The sequence below is a fragment of the Nyctereutes procyonoides genome, unplaced genomic scaffold, assembly GCF_905146905.1.
Source record: "Nyctereutes procyonoides isolate TBG_1078 unplaced genomic scaffold, NYPRO_anot_genome, whole genome shotgun sequence".
NCBI lineage: Eukaryota > Metazoa > Chordata > Mammalia > Carnivora > Canidae > Nyctereutes > Nyctereutes procyonoides.
Window position 1 is genome coordinate 83,153,982 of NW_026575146.1, and position 18,554 is coordinate 83,172,535.

The following is an 18,554-nucleotide window of genomic DNA, read 5'->3' on the forward strand; positions in this document are numbered from 1 at the left end:
TATTGAAAAGAAATCACGGGAAATTAACATAATACAACTAAGAAATGAGAAAAAAGGTGGGGGGGGACAACAAATGAGGCAGAGACTCGAGAAGGACAGTCCCTGGTTTTGACAGAGGTCTGCACCTATGCGGGGTCGGCCATCCGCTGCCCACGATGGTGCCTCAGTCTCCGCGCTGTGACTTAGGTTGTGGAGTTCCCGAATCTGTGCAGACGCAGCCTCATCTTTGCCCCAGGCTCCGGATGCTTTCGGGGCTGGAGGGCTAGCGGGCAGCATGGAAGAGCGAGAGAGAGCAAGGGACACCCGAGGAGCTCCCACCGACTGGACTTCCCGAGGGCCTGCCCAGGGCTCCAGGTGTGTCAGCGAATATTCCACATCCAACAGCGTCTACCGACCATCCACTGTGTGTCTAGGGCACTGGTCTGGGTGCTGTGCATACAGCAGCAAACCTGGTCCCAGTCTTCCTTCCAGTGTGACAAGGCTGAAAATAAGACACAATGTCAGGTTGGGACAAGGGGTGTGCGTAAAGCAGGGTAAAGCGGATGGGGCCTGATGGGGATACAATATTAGAAGTGAGGACTCCCTAAGAGACGACATTTGAACTGAGACCTCACGGCGACAAAGAGCCATGCAGGTATTTAAAGAAGAGAGCACGAGGCAGAAGGAACTGCAAGTGCAAAGGCCCTGGGGCGGGAATGACCTTGGCCTGTAGGAAGCACAGCAAGAAGGCCAGTGGCAGTGGAACTGCGGTAGAAGCTGAGCCGGGGCTAGAAGTGGCAGGAATGATTTGGGAGTTCATTCTGGGTGAGAAGGGATGCCCCTGGAAGGTGGTACGCAGGGGAGTGCGACGTGACACAGGTGTTTCACGTGTGTGGCTCAGAGACAGGGAGCCCCCAGTGCAGGCCGGCTTCACCCTGCCTGCCTCCTCTCTGGGGGTCTCCTGTAGCAGGCTGGGGCTGGCCAGCTGGGGGGCTGTTGGGGGGAAGCTGGGCTGCTCCATAGCTTAGCCTTTCCCAGGTGACCTGCCCCAGGAGAGAAGGACGTCGCCACGGCAATTATCTTATCAGACTCGTCCACCCTATGGAGCCCAGGCATGAGATATCACGAACCTGCCATTCCAGCAGCCCGGCCCCTCACTGTGCCCCACAGGGGTCCTCACCTGGGGGACCTCAAACCTGGCACCAAGATCAAGATCGGGCCAGGAGCCTCGGACACATCTTCTCCCCACTTTGCACCTTGGTGTCCCTCTCCGGGCGGGGCGGGGTGGAGACAGGAAAGCTAGCTGTGATGGCTCCAGTGGAAGTGTGCAGGACCTCTGGGACCCGCCCTGCACCCCTCCAAGTCTCAGCGCCCCCCTGCGCACAACAGGAATGACAGTGCCGCCTGCACGGGTTCATGGCGGGGACCCCTGAGGTGACAGGTGTGCAGTGCCTGGTGCACACTTGCCACGGCAGCTGTGAGGTCCGAGTTCTTTTGTCAGTGGTCCCACAGGACACCCAGGCTCCAGGGTCAGAGCTGGGCTGGAATCTGTCCCTGACACTTAGTCATCGCAGTCTTTGGTTGCTCTATGCCTCAGTTTCTTCATCTGTACAATGGGGGCTAATAAAAGAACACAACTTTCTAAAGGGCTGTTGTGAGGAGCTAACAAAACATTCACGCAAAGCTCACTGGGCGGGCGTGGGGCACACAGGAGGTCCTCCCTAAACAACAGCCTTTCCCGCCACCACATGAGCACCGGCCCCCTGCAGGACTCGGGCACGGGCAGTGTGGCCTGGAGGAGACACTGCAGCCCAGACACCTGGATCTGAGTCCCGACTCGTTCACGTCCTGGCACGGGGACAACAGGTGAGTGACTTGGCCTCCCCGTGCCTCAGTCTCCCCATCACTACGGTAGGGGGAGGTAAGAATAGTACTCGCCTCAGAGGGTTGTTGGGAGGTTACTTGGTTAATACGGGAAAGCCCTCAGCCCTGTGCTTGCCACATAGTGAGCACCACATGTTTGCTATTCTTGTTTTACTACTACGGACATACTCAGTGGTCCCCTGGTCTCAGTGGCAGGTGGAGATGGGTCTGGGCAGGTTGGGACAGCACCGCAGGTAATGCCTGAGCTGCTTAGGCCTAGAGGTCACTCCAAGGAGCCCCACAATCAGCTGTCGTGGGGCCAGGCTTGCTCCGCCTCCTCCCTCCCTGGGTATATCAGGGCTGGTCCAGACCCCAGGCTCTGTCTCGGCGAAGGGGGGTGGCGGCACCGGGCACCATGGGGAAGGCAGTGAGTGGGGCCCAGAGTCTGGGGTCGGGGGGATGGAGGCCGGAGGCAGGAGTTCCAGTGGGGTCTGATGCCTCCCCCTCCTTCCATCCGCAGGAGAATTACGAGATGTACTCGGTAGAGCTGGGTCCTGGCCCTGGGGGGGATATGGCAGCCAAGATGAGCAAGAAGAAGGCAGGCAAGGGTGGAGGCAAGAAGAAGGAGAAACTGGAGAACATGAAGAAGGAGATGGAGATCGTGAGCATGGGGCTGGGGGAGCCGGGTGGGGGGTGGTAGGGGCCTGTGAGAGCTGGACAGCGAGTGTCCTGTGCCCCCCACAGAACGACCACCAGCTGTCGGTGGCGGAGCTGGAACAGAAATACCAGACCAGTGCAACAAAGGTGAGCTGGGCGCCGAGGGAGGGGTGCATGAAGGGGGGGGGGAGAAATGCATTAGAGAGAAGGGGATGGGGCGGGGGGGCGGGGAGAGATGGAGCAGGAGAAGCAGAGAGACAGAGACAAGGAGACAGGTAAGAGAGAGAAACAGAGCAGACAAGAGGGGGAGGAGAGCTGGGCAGAAAGATGAGAGAGACACAGTGGAGGGCAGGGGACAGGGCAGGGGGCAAGGCAGGGGCCAGGATGGACACAGAACTGAGGAGGAACAAGATGGACAGTGGAGGGGGATGGAGGAAGGATACAGAGAGCCTGTGGTGGGAGGAAAGCCCTTAGCGGCCACCGTGACCACCCGCCCTGTCCCCAGGGCCTGTCTGCCAGCCTGGCCGCAGACCTGCTGCTGCGGGACGGGCCCAACGCCCTGAGGCCGCCACGTGGTACCCCCGAGTATGTCAAGTTCGCCCGGCAGCTGGCAGGTGGTCTGCAGTGCCTCATGTGGGTGGCTGCTGCCATCTGCCTCATTGCCTTTGCCATCCAGGCCAGTGAGGGTGACCTCACCACTGACGACAATGTGAGTGGGAGATATGGGTCACGGGGACCTGGAGGATAGAGGACACTGAGCATGGACTCAGGACGCGAGGGACACAGGGTGGGAAGATGGAGATGTGGGTCATGGGGGGATGCAGACCCTATGACACAGATCATGGGGGACACGGAGAATGTGTCCCAGATATGGGGGACACAGGTGAGGATGCAAAGAGAGAAATGCAATCCTTAAGATATGAGACTGGGAAAGAGAGGACATGGGACAGACCAAGGGCACAGGGGACATGGGACTCAGACACGGGACACAAGGGCATAGGGACAAAGGGGACACAAGACTCAAGACACAGAGCCTGGAGAGACAGAAAACAGACAAGGAAGCACAGAGGCAGAGACAGAGGATATTGAGATGTGGGACAGGAGGTCAGAATGAGGGACACGGGGACTTGGGAACATGTGGCATTGGATGGGGCTTTGAAAGTCATAGGACATGTGACACAGGGTGGGGACCTAGAGGTGCTGAGACATGGAGAGACCCTGGGCATAGGGACTTGGACTTTGGAACAAGATCGTGAAGTCCACGGAATGTGAAGCATAAGATCGACAGCACAGAAACATGGAAATGGGGACACAAGGGCACACTTTTGAGCATAGGGCACCCAGAGGGTGGCAAATAGATTACAAAAACACAGAATATGAAACTTGGAACATCGGGAATACAGGGCATGGGAACATGAGGAGACAAAGGACAGTGGACACGTGGAGTGCATGATGTGGACACAGGAAACCGTGCGTGGGGCCATGGGCACAAGTTATAGGACTTGGGGCCCCGGGGACTCTAGGATCCAGGACCCAGAGAATATGGGATATAGGGCCACAGGGAACAGTGCATGTGGCTTTCTAGTAGAGCAGGGAAAACCACGGGGGTGACCCCAGGAGCGTCGGGATGGGGCAGGGAGCTTCCATCCCCTTCTCATCAACCTGGCCCCCCTCCCGCCTCCACCCAGCTGTACCTGGCACTGGCCCTCATCGCCGTGGTCGTGGTCACCGGCTGCTTTGGCTACTACCAGGAATTTAAGAGCACCAACATCATCGCCAGCTTCAAGAACCTGGTGCCCCAGGTGGGTCCTGCAGCTCGACCACATCAGGTCCTGGCGGTCTGTGCCCGGGGTGCGGGGCGGCCACAGGGAGGCTCCTGGCATGTGTGTGCCCCCACCCCCGGGCCCAACCTGCTCTTCAACTGTGGCCCCGGCTGGCCCCATAGGTTCTCAACGCTCCTCCTTGGCTCCCCCCAGTGTCCCCCTGCACTCAGTGACCTCCACCTCTGCCCCCAGTCCCCCTGACCTCAACCCTGTGCCCCTGCCCCACAGCAAGCAACTGTGATCCGAGATGGGGACAAGTTCCAGATCAACGCAGACCAGCTGGTGGTGGGCGACCTGGTGGAGATGAAAGGCGGGGACCGAGTGCCAGCCGACATCAGGATCCTCCAGGCCCAGGGCTGCAAGGTGGACAACTCCTCGCTGACCGGAGAGTCCGAGCCGCAGACCCGCTCGCCCGAGTGTACACACGAGAGCCCCCTGGAGACGCGCAACATCGCCTTCTTCTCCACCATGTGCCTTGAGGGTCTGTGAGACCCCTGCCCGCCCCCCCCACAAGCACGCCGCCTCCACACTCCCGCCCACCCCCGTGACTGCCTCCCCTGTCCCTCTTCTGCCGCGTACTGGGCCACACTGCCTCCCCGCCTCCCGTGACCGCCCGCTCTCAGGGCACACTGCCCCCCCGTCTCCCAGCACTGCTTCAGTTCACACCGCGTGCACACCCCCTGCCGCTGCCCACCTGGCCCTGAGGCGCCCTCTGGCCCCCCTGCAGGCACAGCACAAGGCCTGGTGGTGAACACGGGTGACCGCACCATCATCGGGCGCATTGCGTCGCTGGCTTCGGGAGTAGAAAATGAGAAGACCCCCATCGCTATTGAAATCGAACATTTTGTGGACATCATCGCAGGCCTGGCCATCCTCTTCGGCGCCACGTTTTTTGTGGTGGCCATGTGCATTGGTTACACCTTCCTGCGGGCCATGGTCTTCTTCATGGCCATTGTGGTAGCCTATGTGCCCGAGGGGCTGCTGGCCACTGTCACGGTGAGTGGGGGGGGACGGACAGAAGTGCAGAGAGCTAAGAGGCTTGTCCATCTGTCCGTCCATTCACCCAGGATGCCTCCATCATCTCTGGCTGTCTACACCCCCCCAAACACACGCTTTCCCATCAGCCATCCTCTCAACCCCGTACCTCTCCAGCTATCCATCCGTTCAGCAAACACTCCCCAAGGCTACTCTGGGCCACACCCTATACTGGACACCGAGGACTCCCAGGTAGACAGGCAGCACCCTTGTCCCAAGGAGGCTGAGGTCCAGTGTGGGCAGCCCTCAGCAGTCAGCACCCAGTGAAGACCAGCTCCAGAGGCGGCTCAGAGGATTTTTGTTTTCTCCGTTTGGTCGTGTTGATAGGAGAACTTAGAGAACCTCAGCTCGGGCCGCGTAATGAGGGGCCTAGCTCCCTTTGGGCAGACTGGGGAGGCATCCCAAGTGGACAGCACAGACTGGAAACAACATTGAGGCAAGAAGAGCTGGGGTTTGGCGGAGGAATGCTGTGCACGCAGCGCGGTGGCTGGGGCAAAGGCTCCCCACGCTGTGAGAGAAGGGAAGGAGGACTAGAAGCAAGGATTGGGCCCCTTACCCACGCTTCTCACCCCTTCGGGCAGGTCTGCTTGTCCCTGACGGCCAAGCGGCTGGCCAGCAAGAACTGTGTAGTCAAGAACCTGGAAGCGGTGGAGACGCTGGGCTCCACGTCAGTGATCTGCTCAGACAAGACAGGGACCCTGACTCAGAACCGCATGACTGTGTCCCATCTCTGGTTCGACAACCACATCCACACGGCTGACACCACGGAAGACCAGTCAGGTGTGGTGGGGAGGACACGGGGTTGGGGCAGGATCTGGTAGGTGGCTCCGTCCCCAACCCAGAGATGGTGTGTGAAGTTGTAGGACAGCAGCGGCTGGGTGTGGGGTATCCTAGATAACTCAATACTGGGTCTGGAGAGAAGGCTCCGCCCGGGCACGAGGAGAGGTTTTGGTCCCACCCCGGTCTGGGAGGGGACCCTGTCCTGAATCTAGAGGGAGGGGCTCGGTTCCGGTGTGGGAGAGAGCTGCTCCGGGGCTGAGGGCCGCGCGGAGCCCCCTCGCGGCCCCAGCCTGGACGCCTGGCCTCCAGGGCAGACGTTTGACCAGTCCTCGGAGACCTGGCGGGCGCTATGCCGCGTGCTCACCCTGTGCAACCGGGCGGCCTTCAAGTCGGGCCAGGACGCTGTGCCGGTGCCCAAGGTGAGAGCCCGGGGGACTGCGGGGGATCCCGGGAGCCTGGTGCAGCCGGGCCCGCCCCTGACACCCGCCCCCGCTCCCAGCGCATCGTGATCGGGGACGCGTCCGAGACGGCGCTGCTCAAGTTCTCGGAGCTGACCCTCGGCAACGCCATGGGCTACCGCGAGCGCTTCCCCAAAGTCTGCGAGATCCCCTTCAACTCCACCAACAAGTTCCAGGTGAGCGCCCGCCGCGCCCGCGCCCGGCCCCGCCCACGGGAAGGGCCCGCCCACCTCAGGGCCCACCCCACAAAGGGCTGGCCAACCGCGGGGCTTCTCTCTCACTCCCGCCCCCTCCTTCGGCAAACCCCACCCACACCCCGCCCACAGCGCTCCTGCGGTCAGGCCACGCCTCCCTGGAGGGTCCCTCCCGCCACCTCTTAGGCCTTCCCTGGGGGCAGCCCGCAATCCAGCCCCAGTCCCAGCCCAACTGCGACCCTAATTCTATCCATTCCAGCGCCCAGGCTCCTCACCGCGCCCCTAACCCTCAGCCTCTACCGGGGACCTGCCCAGCTCGCGAGCCACACCCCCCCTACCTCGGCCACGCCGTCAGCCCCGCCCTTTTTCCCAGTGCCCCGCCCCCTTGGCCTCGCCCCTAACACCGCCCCCTCCTCGCCCGCAGCTGTCCATCCACACGCTGGAGGACCCGCGCGACCCCCGGCACGTGCTGGTGATGAAGGGCGCCCCCGAGCGCGTGCTGGAGCGCTGTAGCTCCATCCTCATCAAGGGCCAGGAGCTGCCGCTGGACGAGCAATGGCGGGAGGCCTTCCAGACTGCCTACCTTAGCCTGGGGGGCCTGGGGGAACGCGTGCTCGGTGAGCCCCCCAGGGCTCCGGGAGCCCCCACAGTACGCGGTGAACCGGTGGGCGAGGAGGAGCTGGCGTAGACCCTGCCCAGCCTGCCGGCCCAGCCCTGACCATGACCTTTCCCTCGCTGGCTGGTAGCTACCTGCCCAGTGCACACACTCACCCTTGACTTTCCCTGCCTGTCTCAGGCCTCACCCCTGTCCATCCTCGATGTCTACCTTGACCCAGCCCTTCCCCACCTGTCCTCCTCGGGACCTTCCCTATCCTGACTTGACATCCCTTGGGTTTTCCCAGCTCTTGCCCCAACCTTGACCTGCCATCGCTTTTACTTCCACCTTGCAGTGTCCTCCTCTTGACCCTTTGACCTTACCAGGTCCCTAACTCACCTCAAGACTCCCCTCATCTTGTCCTGACCTCTGACCTCCCTGGACATTTTGTCCTGACTCCTAAACTTCCTTAGCCCCTGCCACTACCCTGGAAGGCACAGACCTGTGGTTCCGTTTTGGATCTTTCATCTTACTTGCTGTAGGACTGCTGGCAAGAAATGCCCCCTCTCTAGACCTCTTCTGCAGCACGAGGTTGCTAATAGCTTCACAGGTTGGTTGTGAGGACAGACTCACGTCATGTGAAGGGTTCAGCTCAGGGTCAGGCATCCCCAGGTGCTTGGTGTGAGGGGCCTGGTTATTTTACTTGCAACTTGGCTTTGCAAGGCAAGGGTCTGCCCAGGGCTCCTCTCTGACTTCCCCGTTTTCTGACCAGGTTTCTGTCAGCTGTACCTGAGTGAGAAGGACTACCCGCCTGGCTATGCCTTCGATGTGGAGGCCATGAACTTCCCAACTAGTGGCCTGTGCTTTGCGGGACTTGTATCCATGATAGACCCGCCTCGGGCCACCGTCCCTGATGCTGTGCTCAAGTGCCGCACGGCAGGCATCCGGGTATGCAGCCAGGGAGAGGACTAGCGGGGGTGAGAGCAGAGGGCCACGGTATCTGGGGGTGAGGAACCCGGTGACAGAGAACTACCTGAAAGTGGTTTGAACCAAAAGAGGAATGCATGGATTCATGAAACTGAAAAAGTCTGGGGGAGGTGTAGCGCCAGCTCAGGTATAGCTGGATCTAGGAGTTCATTGTCATTAGGAATTTGCCTTTCTCCATATCTCAGTTCTGTTTTTCTCTCTGGTGGCTTTTATTCTCAAGCAGTCCCTCCATTTTGGTGGAGAAAGCTGACCACCCCCAGAAACTCCAACCTACATCCCACCTGTTTAGCTACCCTACAGAAAGAAGAGGGCCTCTTTTGTCATTGTCCCGGATTGGATCACATATTCTTCTCTGAACCAGTCACTGTGGCTGGGGGGTGGGATACCTTGGTTGGCCAGGGCTGGGCTTACTTGCCCATTCTTGGCCAGAGACCTCGCTTCAACTCTGGGGGAGGGGTATGGTTCCTGAAAGACAAATCAAGAGTTGGGGAGCCAAGGCTGGGCAAGCAACACCCCTGTCCTCCCCATGGTCTCTAAGGCCTATAAGAGCCCAGCCCTGTTACCTTTCTACGCTTGTTCCTTAGCCCCTCACCTCTCACGCTGGCCTTCCCGCTGCTCCTCCAACAGTGCAGGCACGTTCACACCTCAGGGTCTTTAACATCGGCTGTTCCTGTTGCTAGGAACACACTCTCCTCTCAGCTTTACCAGCTCTCTCACCTCTTTCAGACCTTTGCTCAGATGTCACCTTCTCAACCTTTCCCACCCAGCATTTGCCATTCCCCTTACTCAGCTTAATTTCCCACCCTCCTCACATGCGGTGTCATCTATGCCTTTGTTTTGTGCATTGGCCATCTCCCTCCCTAGAGTTTCAGCCCCGTGAGGACAGACGTTTCCATGCTTTGTCCCTGACCTTTCCCAAGCACACAGTGGTTGAATAAGTGAGCGAGTCTATCAGTAGACGTCCAGTGAGGTGGATGGGGAGAGTGGGCTGCTCTGAAGGCATCAAGGGGCTGCGGGTCCCCTCCCCAACAGGTGATCATGGTGACGGGTGACCACCCCATCACGGCCAAGGCCATTGCGGCCAGCGTGGGCATCATTTCGGAGGGCAGCGAGACAGTGGAGGACATCGCCGCCCGCCTCCGGGTGCCTGTGGACCAAGTTAATAGGAAGTAAGCCCCTGCTGCCCCCCCACCCCCGGTTCCTCCCACGCCCCACAGGCTGATACACCGGCCGCCTCCCTTCCCAGGGATGCCCGCGCCTGCGTCATCAATGGCATGCAGCTGAAGGACATGGACCCGTCCGAGCTGGTGGAGGCGCTGCGGACTCACCCCGAGATGGTGTTTGCTCGTACCAGTCCCCAGCAGAAGCTGGTGATTGTGGAGAGCTGCCAGCGACTGGTACGACTCCGCTGAGGAAGGCGGGCGAGTGGGCCGGGCAGGCCCTGGGCTGGCCTCTCACCGAGCAACCCCCCCTGCACCCCCTCCCTGCAGGGTGCCATCGTGGCTGTGACCGGGGATGGGGTGAACGACTCCCCAGCCCTGAAGAAGGCCGACATCGGCGTGGCCATGGGCATTGCCGGCTCGGACGCTGCCAAAAATGCAGCGGACATGATCCTGCTGGATGACAACTTTGCCTCCATCGTGACAGGCGTGGAGCAGGGTCCGAGCCGGGTCGGGGCCTGGGGGCGGCAGTGTGGGCACAGCCGGAGGTGCGCAGCGAGGAGGCTGAGGTGCCTGCTGTGCCCCCACAGGCCGGCTGATCTTCGATAACCTGAAAAAGTCCATCGCCTACACGCTGACCAAGAACATCCCCGAGCTGACACCCTACCTCATCTACATCACCGTCAGCGTGCCCCTGCCCCTCGGGTGCATCACCATCCTCTTCATAGAGCTCTGCACCGACATTGTGAGTCCCCGGCCCCGACGTGGACACTCGGGTTGGCATAGACAGATGGACTTGGATAAGGACCCTCAGACCAACAGAGGCATTAGCACACGCACGTATCGATCACAGACATACCTCCCTCAGCAGGCTCGGATGGATAAATGCTGTCAGGCCCCAAGGCAGACAGACAGAAAAAGAACCACAGACACAGGCATGAATGCAGCCAGATGCATGGCCATGTTGACTTTTTTATTCAGCACAGTTGCCTAGTACCTTCTCTGGGCCAGGTGTGGTAATTTAAGTAAAAAAATTAAGTAAAAATTAATTTATTGAATTTTGTCCTCATAAACACTCTGTGGGAGGGGCTTTATTTATCATCCCCATCTTGCTGATGAGCTAACTGAGGCACAGACAGGGTGAGCGGCTTGTCCCGGGTCACACAACTTAATCAATGACGTGCTGGGATTCGAACCCAGGTGATCAGGTGCCCCAGAGCCTCTGCTCTTGACCAGGACACTCTGCTGCCACTGGGCAGTGGCAAACAGGTGGGGTGGGGGATAGGGAGGACGTGGGCACGGAGACAGATGCAGAGATAGTGGCAGGGAGAGACAGGACACGGGACAGAAAAGCAGAGATAGTCACAGAGAAAGAGACCAGAGATAGGGACAGAAAAACAGAAGGAGGGAGAGGGCGGGACGGGCAGAGGGTGGGGGTAGGAGAGGTAAATGCAGCTGTTCTGATGGAGACGGACAGCGGGTCAGGTGTGGACACAGATGTGGGCTGGGCGTGACAGTCCGTGCTGTCCGGGCAGGTGTGCCTGCGTGGTCACTTGCCTCCTGACCTCAGTGCTGTCTCTGTCCATGGTGGGGGGGGAGTGAGGGGACTGCTGGGGGAAGGGGGGGACCCCAGTCCCTAGGGGACCGGCAAACGTTTAACCCTGGCTCCCTCTGCCCCTGGCCAGTTCCCGTCGGTGTCCCTGGCGTATGAGAAGGCGGAGAGTGACATCATGCATCTGCGCCCACGGAACCCGAAGCGAGACCGATTGGTCAACGAGCCCCTGGCTGCCTACTCCTACTTCCAGATCGGTGAGGGCCCTTGGGCCAGGGCCCTGGCTTGTTCTGGATCCTGGGGTCGGCATTTGCTCCTGGGTGGCTGTTCTCCGAGTCCGTGTCTGCCATGCTCTCCGTGTCCCTTCTTTGTCTCTGGCCCTGTCTCTGGGTGTGTCTCTGTCTCTCTGTGCCTTGTCTCTTGCATCCCTATTGATCTCTCTTGGGATCCTCGTCTCTGTGTCTCTCTGTGTCCGTCACTCACTATCTGTGTCCTTGACCTTCTCTCTGTGTGTCCCTGTCCTTCCATGTCCTTCTCTGTCTCCACGGCCCTGTGTATGTCTCCATCTCTGTCTCCCCGTGTCACCTTGCCTCTCTCCTAGGTGCCATCCAGTCATTTGCTGGCTTCACGGACTACTTCACGGCCATGGCCCAGGAGGGCTGGTTCCCGTTGCTGTGTGTGGGGCTGCGGCCGTACTGGGAGAACCACCACCTACAGGATCTGCAGGACAGCTACGGCCAGGAGTGGGTGAGCCCCTGCCCCACCCCATCCCCCATCGTCCACATGTGACTTAACCGGAGCATCCCAGATACCCAGACTCTCTGCCCATCCTGGGGCCTGTCCCACCGCCACCTCAGCTCCGAACTCCTGCTGCAGACGGTGCCCTCCCTGCCCGGCAGTAGCACATCATCTCCAGGGTGGAACCACCGCCCGATTCTGTTACTCTGACTGGTCAGGATATTCCCCTTAAACATTTCCTGTCACAGTTAAGTATGTGGACCTCGGAGCCAGGCTGCCTAGATTCATGGTCTGCCACTATCCGTCACAACCTGTGTGGCCCTGGGCTAGTAGCGTTGCCTCTCCGTGCCTCGGTTTCCCCATCTATAAGTTGAGATGCTGTCTGCTTTGGCGCCTTCACAGTGCAGTCCTGAGACCAGCAGCATCACCTGGGAACTTGTTCGAAGTGCAAGTCCTCAGTCCCTACTGGGTGGGGCCTGGAAGCCTGTGTTTAGCTGGCCCTTCTGAGGATTCTGGGGATACTGAGGTTTGGGCACCACCGGTCTTCCTCCCAGGGTGACTGGGGGGATTCAGAGCGACAATACATGTGAAACCCTTGGGACCTGAAGCATAGCGAATGTTCCTCACAATTAGGTATTATAAACCGTCACGTTGAGGAAATGGCCTGAATAGTGTTTGCTCCTTTTAAATGGGGCATGGGCCTCGCCCCACAAAGGCCCCTCTGGCCCACTCCTCTCATTTTTGCCATCTGCCCGGGCCCTGGAGTCGGTGGACTTTGCAAATTCTGCCCTAGGAGTCCGACTCCCTTTCCGCAGGTGCCTTGTGGCTGTGCAGGAAACGCCAGATCCCTCCTCAGCATGGAAGCAGGCCCGGTGTTGACATCTAATCGCTGCAGGGCCAAGATTTCCAGGCCCCGCATTCCCGGGTCCTGCACGCCTGGCAGATGGCGTATGTGAGGGGTTCGTGGCCCCCGGCCCCCCGAGGGCCTGGCTGGCTGCAGAGGCTCTCCATCTGGGCTCAGGCTGCTTTCGTCCCCCTCTGGCCCGCAGACGTTCGGGCAGCGCCTGTACCAGCAGTACACCTGCTACACCGTGTTCTTCATCAGCATCGAGATGTGCCAGATCGCTGACGTCCTCATCCGCAAGACACGCCGCCTGTCTGCCTTCCAGCAGGGCTTCTTCAGGTGTCCCCAGCTGCCCCCCACCCCCGCCCCAGCCCTGGCTCCAGCTCCTGACTGGGGCTCACTGCTGCCAGCCAACGGCAGCCCCCATGTGCGCATGTGCCAGCCGCCAGGCACTACCGTTCCTCCTCTGCAGCTGGCCCCTAGCTCCCACCACGTGCCCCCCACCCAGGCCACCAAACGGGGGGTGTGACAGGCCCCACGTCCACTGTTGAAGCATCTCCCTGCTCGTGAGGACATCTGACCTCCCTTGACCCAGCACCCTGCTCCCATCTGGTCCCCAGCTCCTCATGGCCTGTCTTTGTCCTAAAGCCGCCAGTCTGAGCCTGTCCCACCCTGCCCACCCGCAGGAACAGGATCCTGGTGATCGCCATCGTGTTCCAGGTCTGCATCGGCTGCTTCCTGTGCTACTGCCCCGGAATGCCCAACATCTTCAACTTCATGCCCATTCGGTGAGGGGCTGGGAGCTGTGAGTAGAGGGACGGGCACGGGGACAGACTCGAGGGTAGCCTTCACCTTGCCACCTCGCCTGTGCCTTCAGGTACCAGTGGTGGCTGGTGCCCATGCCCTTTGGCCTCCTCATCTTCGTCTATGATGAGATTCGGAAACTTGGAGTTCGCTGTTGCCCAGGGAGTGAGTGTGGAGACTGGGCACCTGGGGTGGGGTGGGGGCTGGAATGGCCTCAGAACACCTGCCCTGACCTTTGACCTCGAGCCCTTGACCCTCCATATCAAGCCTCCATTGATCCATACCTCTGAGCCCCTGGTGCCCAGGCCCTGACCCACAACCCCCCAGCACTGAGTCCCCTTTCTCTCTGTCCCAGGCTGGTGGGATCAGGAGCTCTACTATTAGAGGGACCATCCCTGCACCCCCCGCAGCAGAGGTGGGGGGCATGGGACCCGCTGGACCGCCACTGGAACATCGAAGCGACCAGGAGCCCTGGCACCTGTGTCAGCTCCTGCAGCCCACGGCGCCCCGACCTTGGAGGGCCCTCCCCGCTCCCCTTCCCCATCCACAGAGAGCCCACCCCATCAGGGCGGTCCCTGGGCCAGGTCTTGGTCCGAAGAGTGGGGAGGGGGGGTGTTGGCAGGGGTGGGGCGCCGGCTGTTCCTGTGAGGTGGGTCTGCACTCGGGGTGCCCAGAGGGCTCCCCAGGGTACTGCTTCAATACACACCTGTGCCGCGTGATAGTAATAAACCAGCTACACTGACGACGCCTTTGTTTGGTGCCGGGAGCTGTCCTGAGTGGTTTTCCCTGATGCCCTTTGACCTCGCAGTCCTCGGGCTCAGGAGCTATCTGTGCAGGCCTGTGTCTCGGGGCTCCTGGAGCACAGCCAGTGCATCTAGGTACTCGGGGGGAAGCGTCCCTTGGGGGACCGAGCTCCCATTCCTTTGCCTACGGTGACTGTGCTTACGGTCGTGCTGGACGGGGCCACGGTCACCCAGGAGTGGTGCTGTCGCCAGTCCCCTCGCCTAGACTCCACCTCTGGGCTCTCTCCCTGCCACGTGCTCGCCTTCTCCCCTCAGGGTGTCAAGATCTCTCCTACCTCTAGCAGCCCCGCATGCTGCCTCCCCCTTCACGGGTGTCTCACTTGGTTCCACTTGCTCACTCTCTGCAGCTGCTTCGGTGGGGCCGACTCTGGAGGCTGAAGTCCCAGGTCCCCCCCTCACACCCGTCTCTCCAGCTGCTGGCGACTGCCTTGACACTCCCCCCACCTCTTCCTCAGCATGCGCCTCTGTGATGGGACCCCAGGCTTCTCCCCCCTCCTCACCACAGCCTCCCACGGCCTCCGTTCTGCCTCTGCAGTAGCTCCCACATCTGTCTCTGGCTGCCCCACTCTGCAGAGCCCCAGGGATCCCCAGTAGCCTGTACATCATCCTCCAAACCCACTCCCTTCCACTGTCCCATCAGTGTGTTTCCTTCTCCCTGGGCAACGTGGTGAGCTCTGGACTCCCTGTCCTTCCCTGCCCCTAGCGCCTTCCGGCTCACGAGCCATCTTACTCCAATCCTTATTTCACTGGAAAAGCCGGGCCTGCTCTCTGACCTCAAGGCTTTTACACAGGCTTTGCCACCTTTTTCCCTCTTGCCCCAGTAGCTCATTCTTTAGGTCTCAGCTCACATCTCTCTTCCAGGGAGCCCATTCTGCCCCCCAGCCCATTTCCCCAGCACAGCCCTGAGCTCCCCCCACTTCACCCTCAATCACTCTGGTCTCCCTGAGCCCCGTAGAAGCTGGGATTATTCCACATAGTTGGCCACCAGCAGGGACTCGGGATCGGAGTCCCTGCTCAGCAAAATAGTTGAGGTCATTTCTGTAACCTTCACCTGTCCCCATACTCGTCTGAAGTTAGGTGGGACATGGGATGGAGGTGTGGGAGAGCAATCCTATCCCATCTTCACCTGGGCTGGGGGAGTGCCCATATACTCTGTGACCAATCAATCACTTGCTCCCCACCCTGCCCCAAGACACCGTGGACCTTCTGGACTTGGGGCAATGAAAAGGGGGCAGGGCTAGGTAGCGGCTGCCCCACCTGAGGGTAAACTCCCCCTTGGAACACACCAAGATTCCTAGCACGGCTGTGTTTAGTGCTTTCCTAGTCCAGAGTCAAGCAACATTATGGCAGCACCTGACAGCCTAGAGGGAAGAAGGGGGCACTGACTCTATCCCCACCTTGGGAGATCCCAGTGGGAATACTCACGGGGGCTGGGGAACACCCTCCTGGGTGGGCAGGATTTGCATCAAGGTGGAGCATAAACATGACATCCAAAGCCCTGCTTGGGGAGGGGGAGGGAATGGGGGCTGGCTCCACGAGGACAGGGCAGGGCTGGGGTGGCATGGGGGGAGGAAGATGGAGAGCACATGAACTTGACTGAACTGTGAGCTGGGAGGCTCCTCACCTACTCCAGTCCTTGGAATGTGCATTTTCCTCCACCCCCCCCCAGATGCTGCCCCAAGGACACAGCTTTGAGATAACGGTGTGGCATTAGATGGCGTATGTCACTGAACCCAGTTAAGGCCCTGATCTAAACTTTCAAGATTTGGTAGATGGGTGCAAAGATCTAATCTTGCAACCCAAAGATAAGCCTTGAAAAGTTTCCTTGCTTAAGGTTGTCACCTACCAACTTGAAAAGGCCACCTGCCTCCTTTCTGCCCTCTGCATAATGGGGGCGGTTTCTGATTGCACTTGAGAAGCTCCCAAGGAGTTAGTGAAACAAGACATAGGGAGGGGGGAATCCAGAACATTTGAGTTGGTGGGCTCGGCTACTGTGCTGGTTGGCTGTAGCGGTTTCTGCACTCCACCCTGAGAAGGCTCCAGCCAGGATTTGATGTGAGGGCTACAGTAGCAAACCAAAGCACCCAAGAGCTCAGAACCATAAAAGTCTGTCCTCAAGAGCAACACCCAAAGTTCAAGTGGTTGGACTGTTCAGTGTGCAACGGGGAGTCCTAGATTGTTGTAAATGGGGAGCGTGCACTAATAAAGCTGGGATTTCAGACAGATTCCCTCAGCTGCCATAGGAAGGGTGGATCATGAGGGGAGATTAGGGCTGAGAGCCTAGGAGGGCAGCAGCCAGGGAAGGGTGAGGAAAAGCCTCCAAGAACTGTATTCTTGGCTTCTAGCTGCCTTCTACCACCTGTTCCCCGAGGGCCCTGGTCTGTGCAACTGTTCAAAGACTGTCTACTCCAGCTATATCTATCCTGGGAAAATGAAGAGCAGGGAACTGCTGCGGAACACAGAACAAACCAGTACTGGCCAGTTTCCCCGCCTGCCTACCTGGCTTCAAAGCCAGAATGAGGGCCTCTAGAAGCCAGGGAGGGTGGTATCAGTAGATAGTTCCAGAGAGAGATGGAGGCAGAACCAACGTTCCAAATACTGTTTACTTCACTGAAACCGGGAGGCAGGGAAAGGGTATGTGAATGTCCGGGGGGCACCAAGCCTAGGAGTGCACATTGACGACGGCTACGTAGAGGGCCAGGGTGCTGAGGGCCAGCAGCCCTGTCACCACTGCCCGGGCCAGCAGTGCTGTCCAGCTGCCCAGGGAACAGAGGTGGACGAAGGTCCTGTGGGGAAACATCGTAATGAGAGAAGAACAGATAATCTACCCCTACACAGACCCAACCTCAAACCCCACCCAGCTCACTCCATGACAAAGGCCTTGTAGACGCTGAGGAACATCAGGAGGAGGACTGCTGGCCGAAAAGTGTGGTACAGGTCGTAGCGTGTTATCATCCAGACCTGGGCAGATGCGACGATATAATGCACCTGCAGGGAGGCAGGACGTCAGGGCAGGCCTCGGGGGAGAGCACGGCCAGCAGCAATGAGGTGTGCGGGGCAGCAGGACTGCGTACCAGACTGATGTTGGAGTCAATGCTCATCTGGATGTACTTCCAGTCAAACTCAATGCCCCGGGCTCCAACCCAGAGAGGGATGCAGCTGAGGAAGGCAAAGGGAGGGATTCTCCAGCACCCAAACACCCTCAGCACCCAGAATCTGAGCCCCTGCCCTCCAGCACCTCCCTAGAACCCAGGTGCCCTTTCTCGGGGATCTGGGCGCCAGGCTGCTGCACACACCGGGACATAATGAGCTCGGCGGTGGCCCAGCCCAGGGCAGCAACCATGATCTTGTACTCCCCCTTGCCTGCGTTCCGGGACATGACAAGGTTGAGGCCGATCAGGTCCGCCACATCCACGCTGGCCTTCATGAACTCCTGTGGGTCGGGTTGACGCGCGAGTGAGCACGGGGGGCCAGGGGGCCCCCGCTCCTGCACCCCCGCCCGCCCCGCCCCTTGCCCCACTCACCCCGATGAAGTCATAGATGCCGCCTTCCCAGGTGGGAAAAAAAGTGGCCAGGAACAGCATCTGAGAACAGAAAACAGGTCGCTGCAGGGGGACGGGAATCACCCAAGGGGAATGAGTAGGAAGCGGGCGTGGAGGCGGAGGGTGGGGCCCTTGTGGAGCGGGACGGCCAGAAGGGGGGCGGGAGTTCGAGTTCGGGGTCGGGGTCAGGGTCAGGCACGGAGGTGCGGGGCTAGGCGCCCCAGCGGTGGAGGCAGCACCGGTTCGCGCCTCCCACCAGTCCACGACGCTGCGCCGCCCGGCGGAGTTTCCTCGACTTCACTACAGAGCTACTAGGGGTGGCTCGGAGACCTCGGGGGCCCCTCCCGGCCCCCCTCCCGGAGCACGTCTCCCAGGGGGAGTTCCCGGGGCGCGGGCCTCACCTTGCACAGCTGCACGAAGAGGTAGGTGACGCCGGCCTGCACGCACTTCCAGAAGGCGTTGTACTCCGACCTGCAGGAGCGGGCGGTGAGCCGAGCCCCGGCCCGCGCCCTCCCGCCCGCGGCCGCCCCGCACTCACAGGCCGCTGCACTTGTAGGTGATGAAGTACGGGAAGTAGGCCAGGGCGAAGCAGTTCCCGAAGTGGAACAGGGTCATGGCGCCGGCCGCCCGGCCCGCCGGAGCGCGCGTCTCCGCCTCCGCCGCCTGGCGCCCGAGCCGGGCCTGGCGCCCGCTGCCTCCGCCGCGACCCGCGCGGCCTTCTGGGAGCGGGGGCCCGGCCG

General features: G+C 60.2%; 2 protein-coding genes across 2 annotated transcripts; one reads left to right on the forward strand and one right to left on the reverse strand.

Annotated features, from left to right (window-relative positions):
- The first annotated feature begins 2,257 nt into the window (after positions 1-2,257).
- Positions 2,258-13,925, forward strand: ATP4A (ATPase H+/K+ transporting subunit alpha). Its single transcript, XM_055311176.1, has 22 exons — positions 2,258-2,269; positions 2,363-2,503; positions 2,587-2,646; positions 3,005-3,208; positions 4,188-4,301; positions 4,551-4,803; positions 5,050-5,318; positions 5,939-6,137; positions 6,447-6,556; positions 6,637-6,771; positions 7,214-7,406; positions 8,157-8,332; positions 9,404-9,540; positions 9,618-9,768; positions 9,862-10,030; positions 10,122-10,276; positions 11,217-11,340; positions 11,685-11,830; positions 12,871-13,004; positions 13,352-13,453; positions 13,543-13,634; positions 13,825-13,925. Exons 1-22 carry the CDS (start codon positions 2,258-2,260, stop codon positions 13,851-13,853), a joined length of 3,105 nt encoding a protein of 1,034 aa, XP_055167151.1. The 3' UTR covers positions 13,854-13,925.
- Positions 13,926-16,856: 2,931 nt separating this feature from the next.
- On the reverse strand, positions 16,857-18,542 carry TMEM147 (transmembrane protein 147). The gene is made up of 7 exons (XM_055311186.1): positions 18,353-18,542; positions 18,216-18,285; positions 17,797-17,856; positions 17,569-17,705; positions 17,347-17,431; positions 17,139-17,260; positions 16,857-17,058 (listed from the first exon to the last, which is right to left on the reverse strand). Exons 1-7 carry the CDS (start codon positions 18,427-18,429, stop codon positions 16,935-16,937), a joined length of 675 nt encoding a protein of 224 aa, XP_055167161.1. The 5' UTR covers positions 18,430-18,542; the 3' UTR covers positions 16,857-16,934.
- Positions 18,543-18,554: the final 12 nt, after the last annotated feature.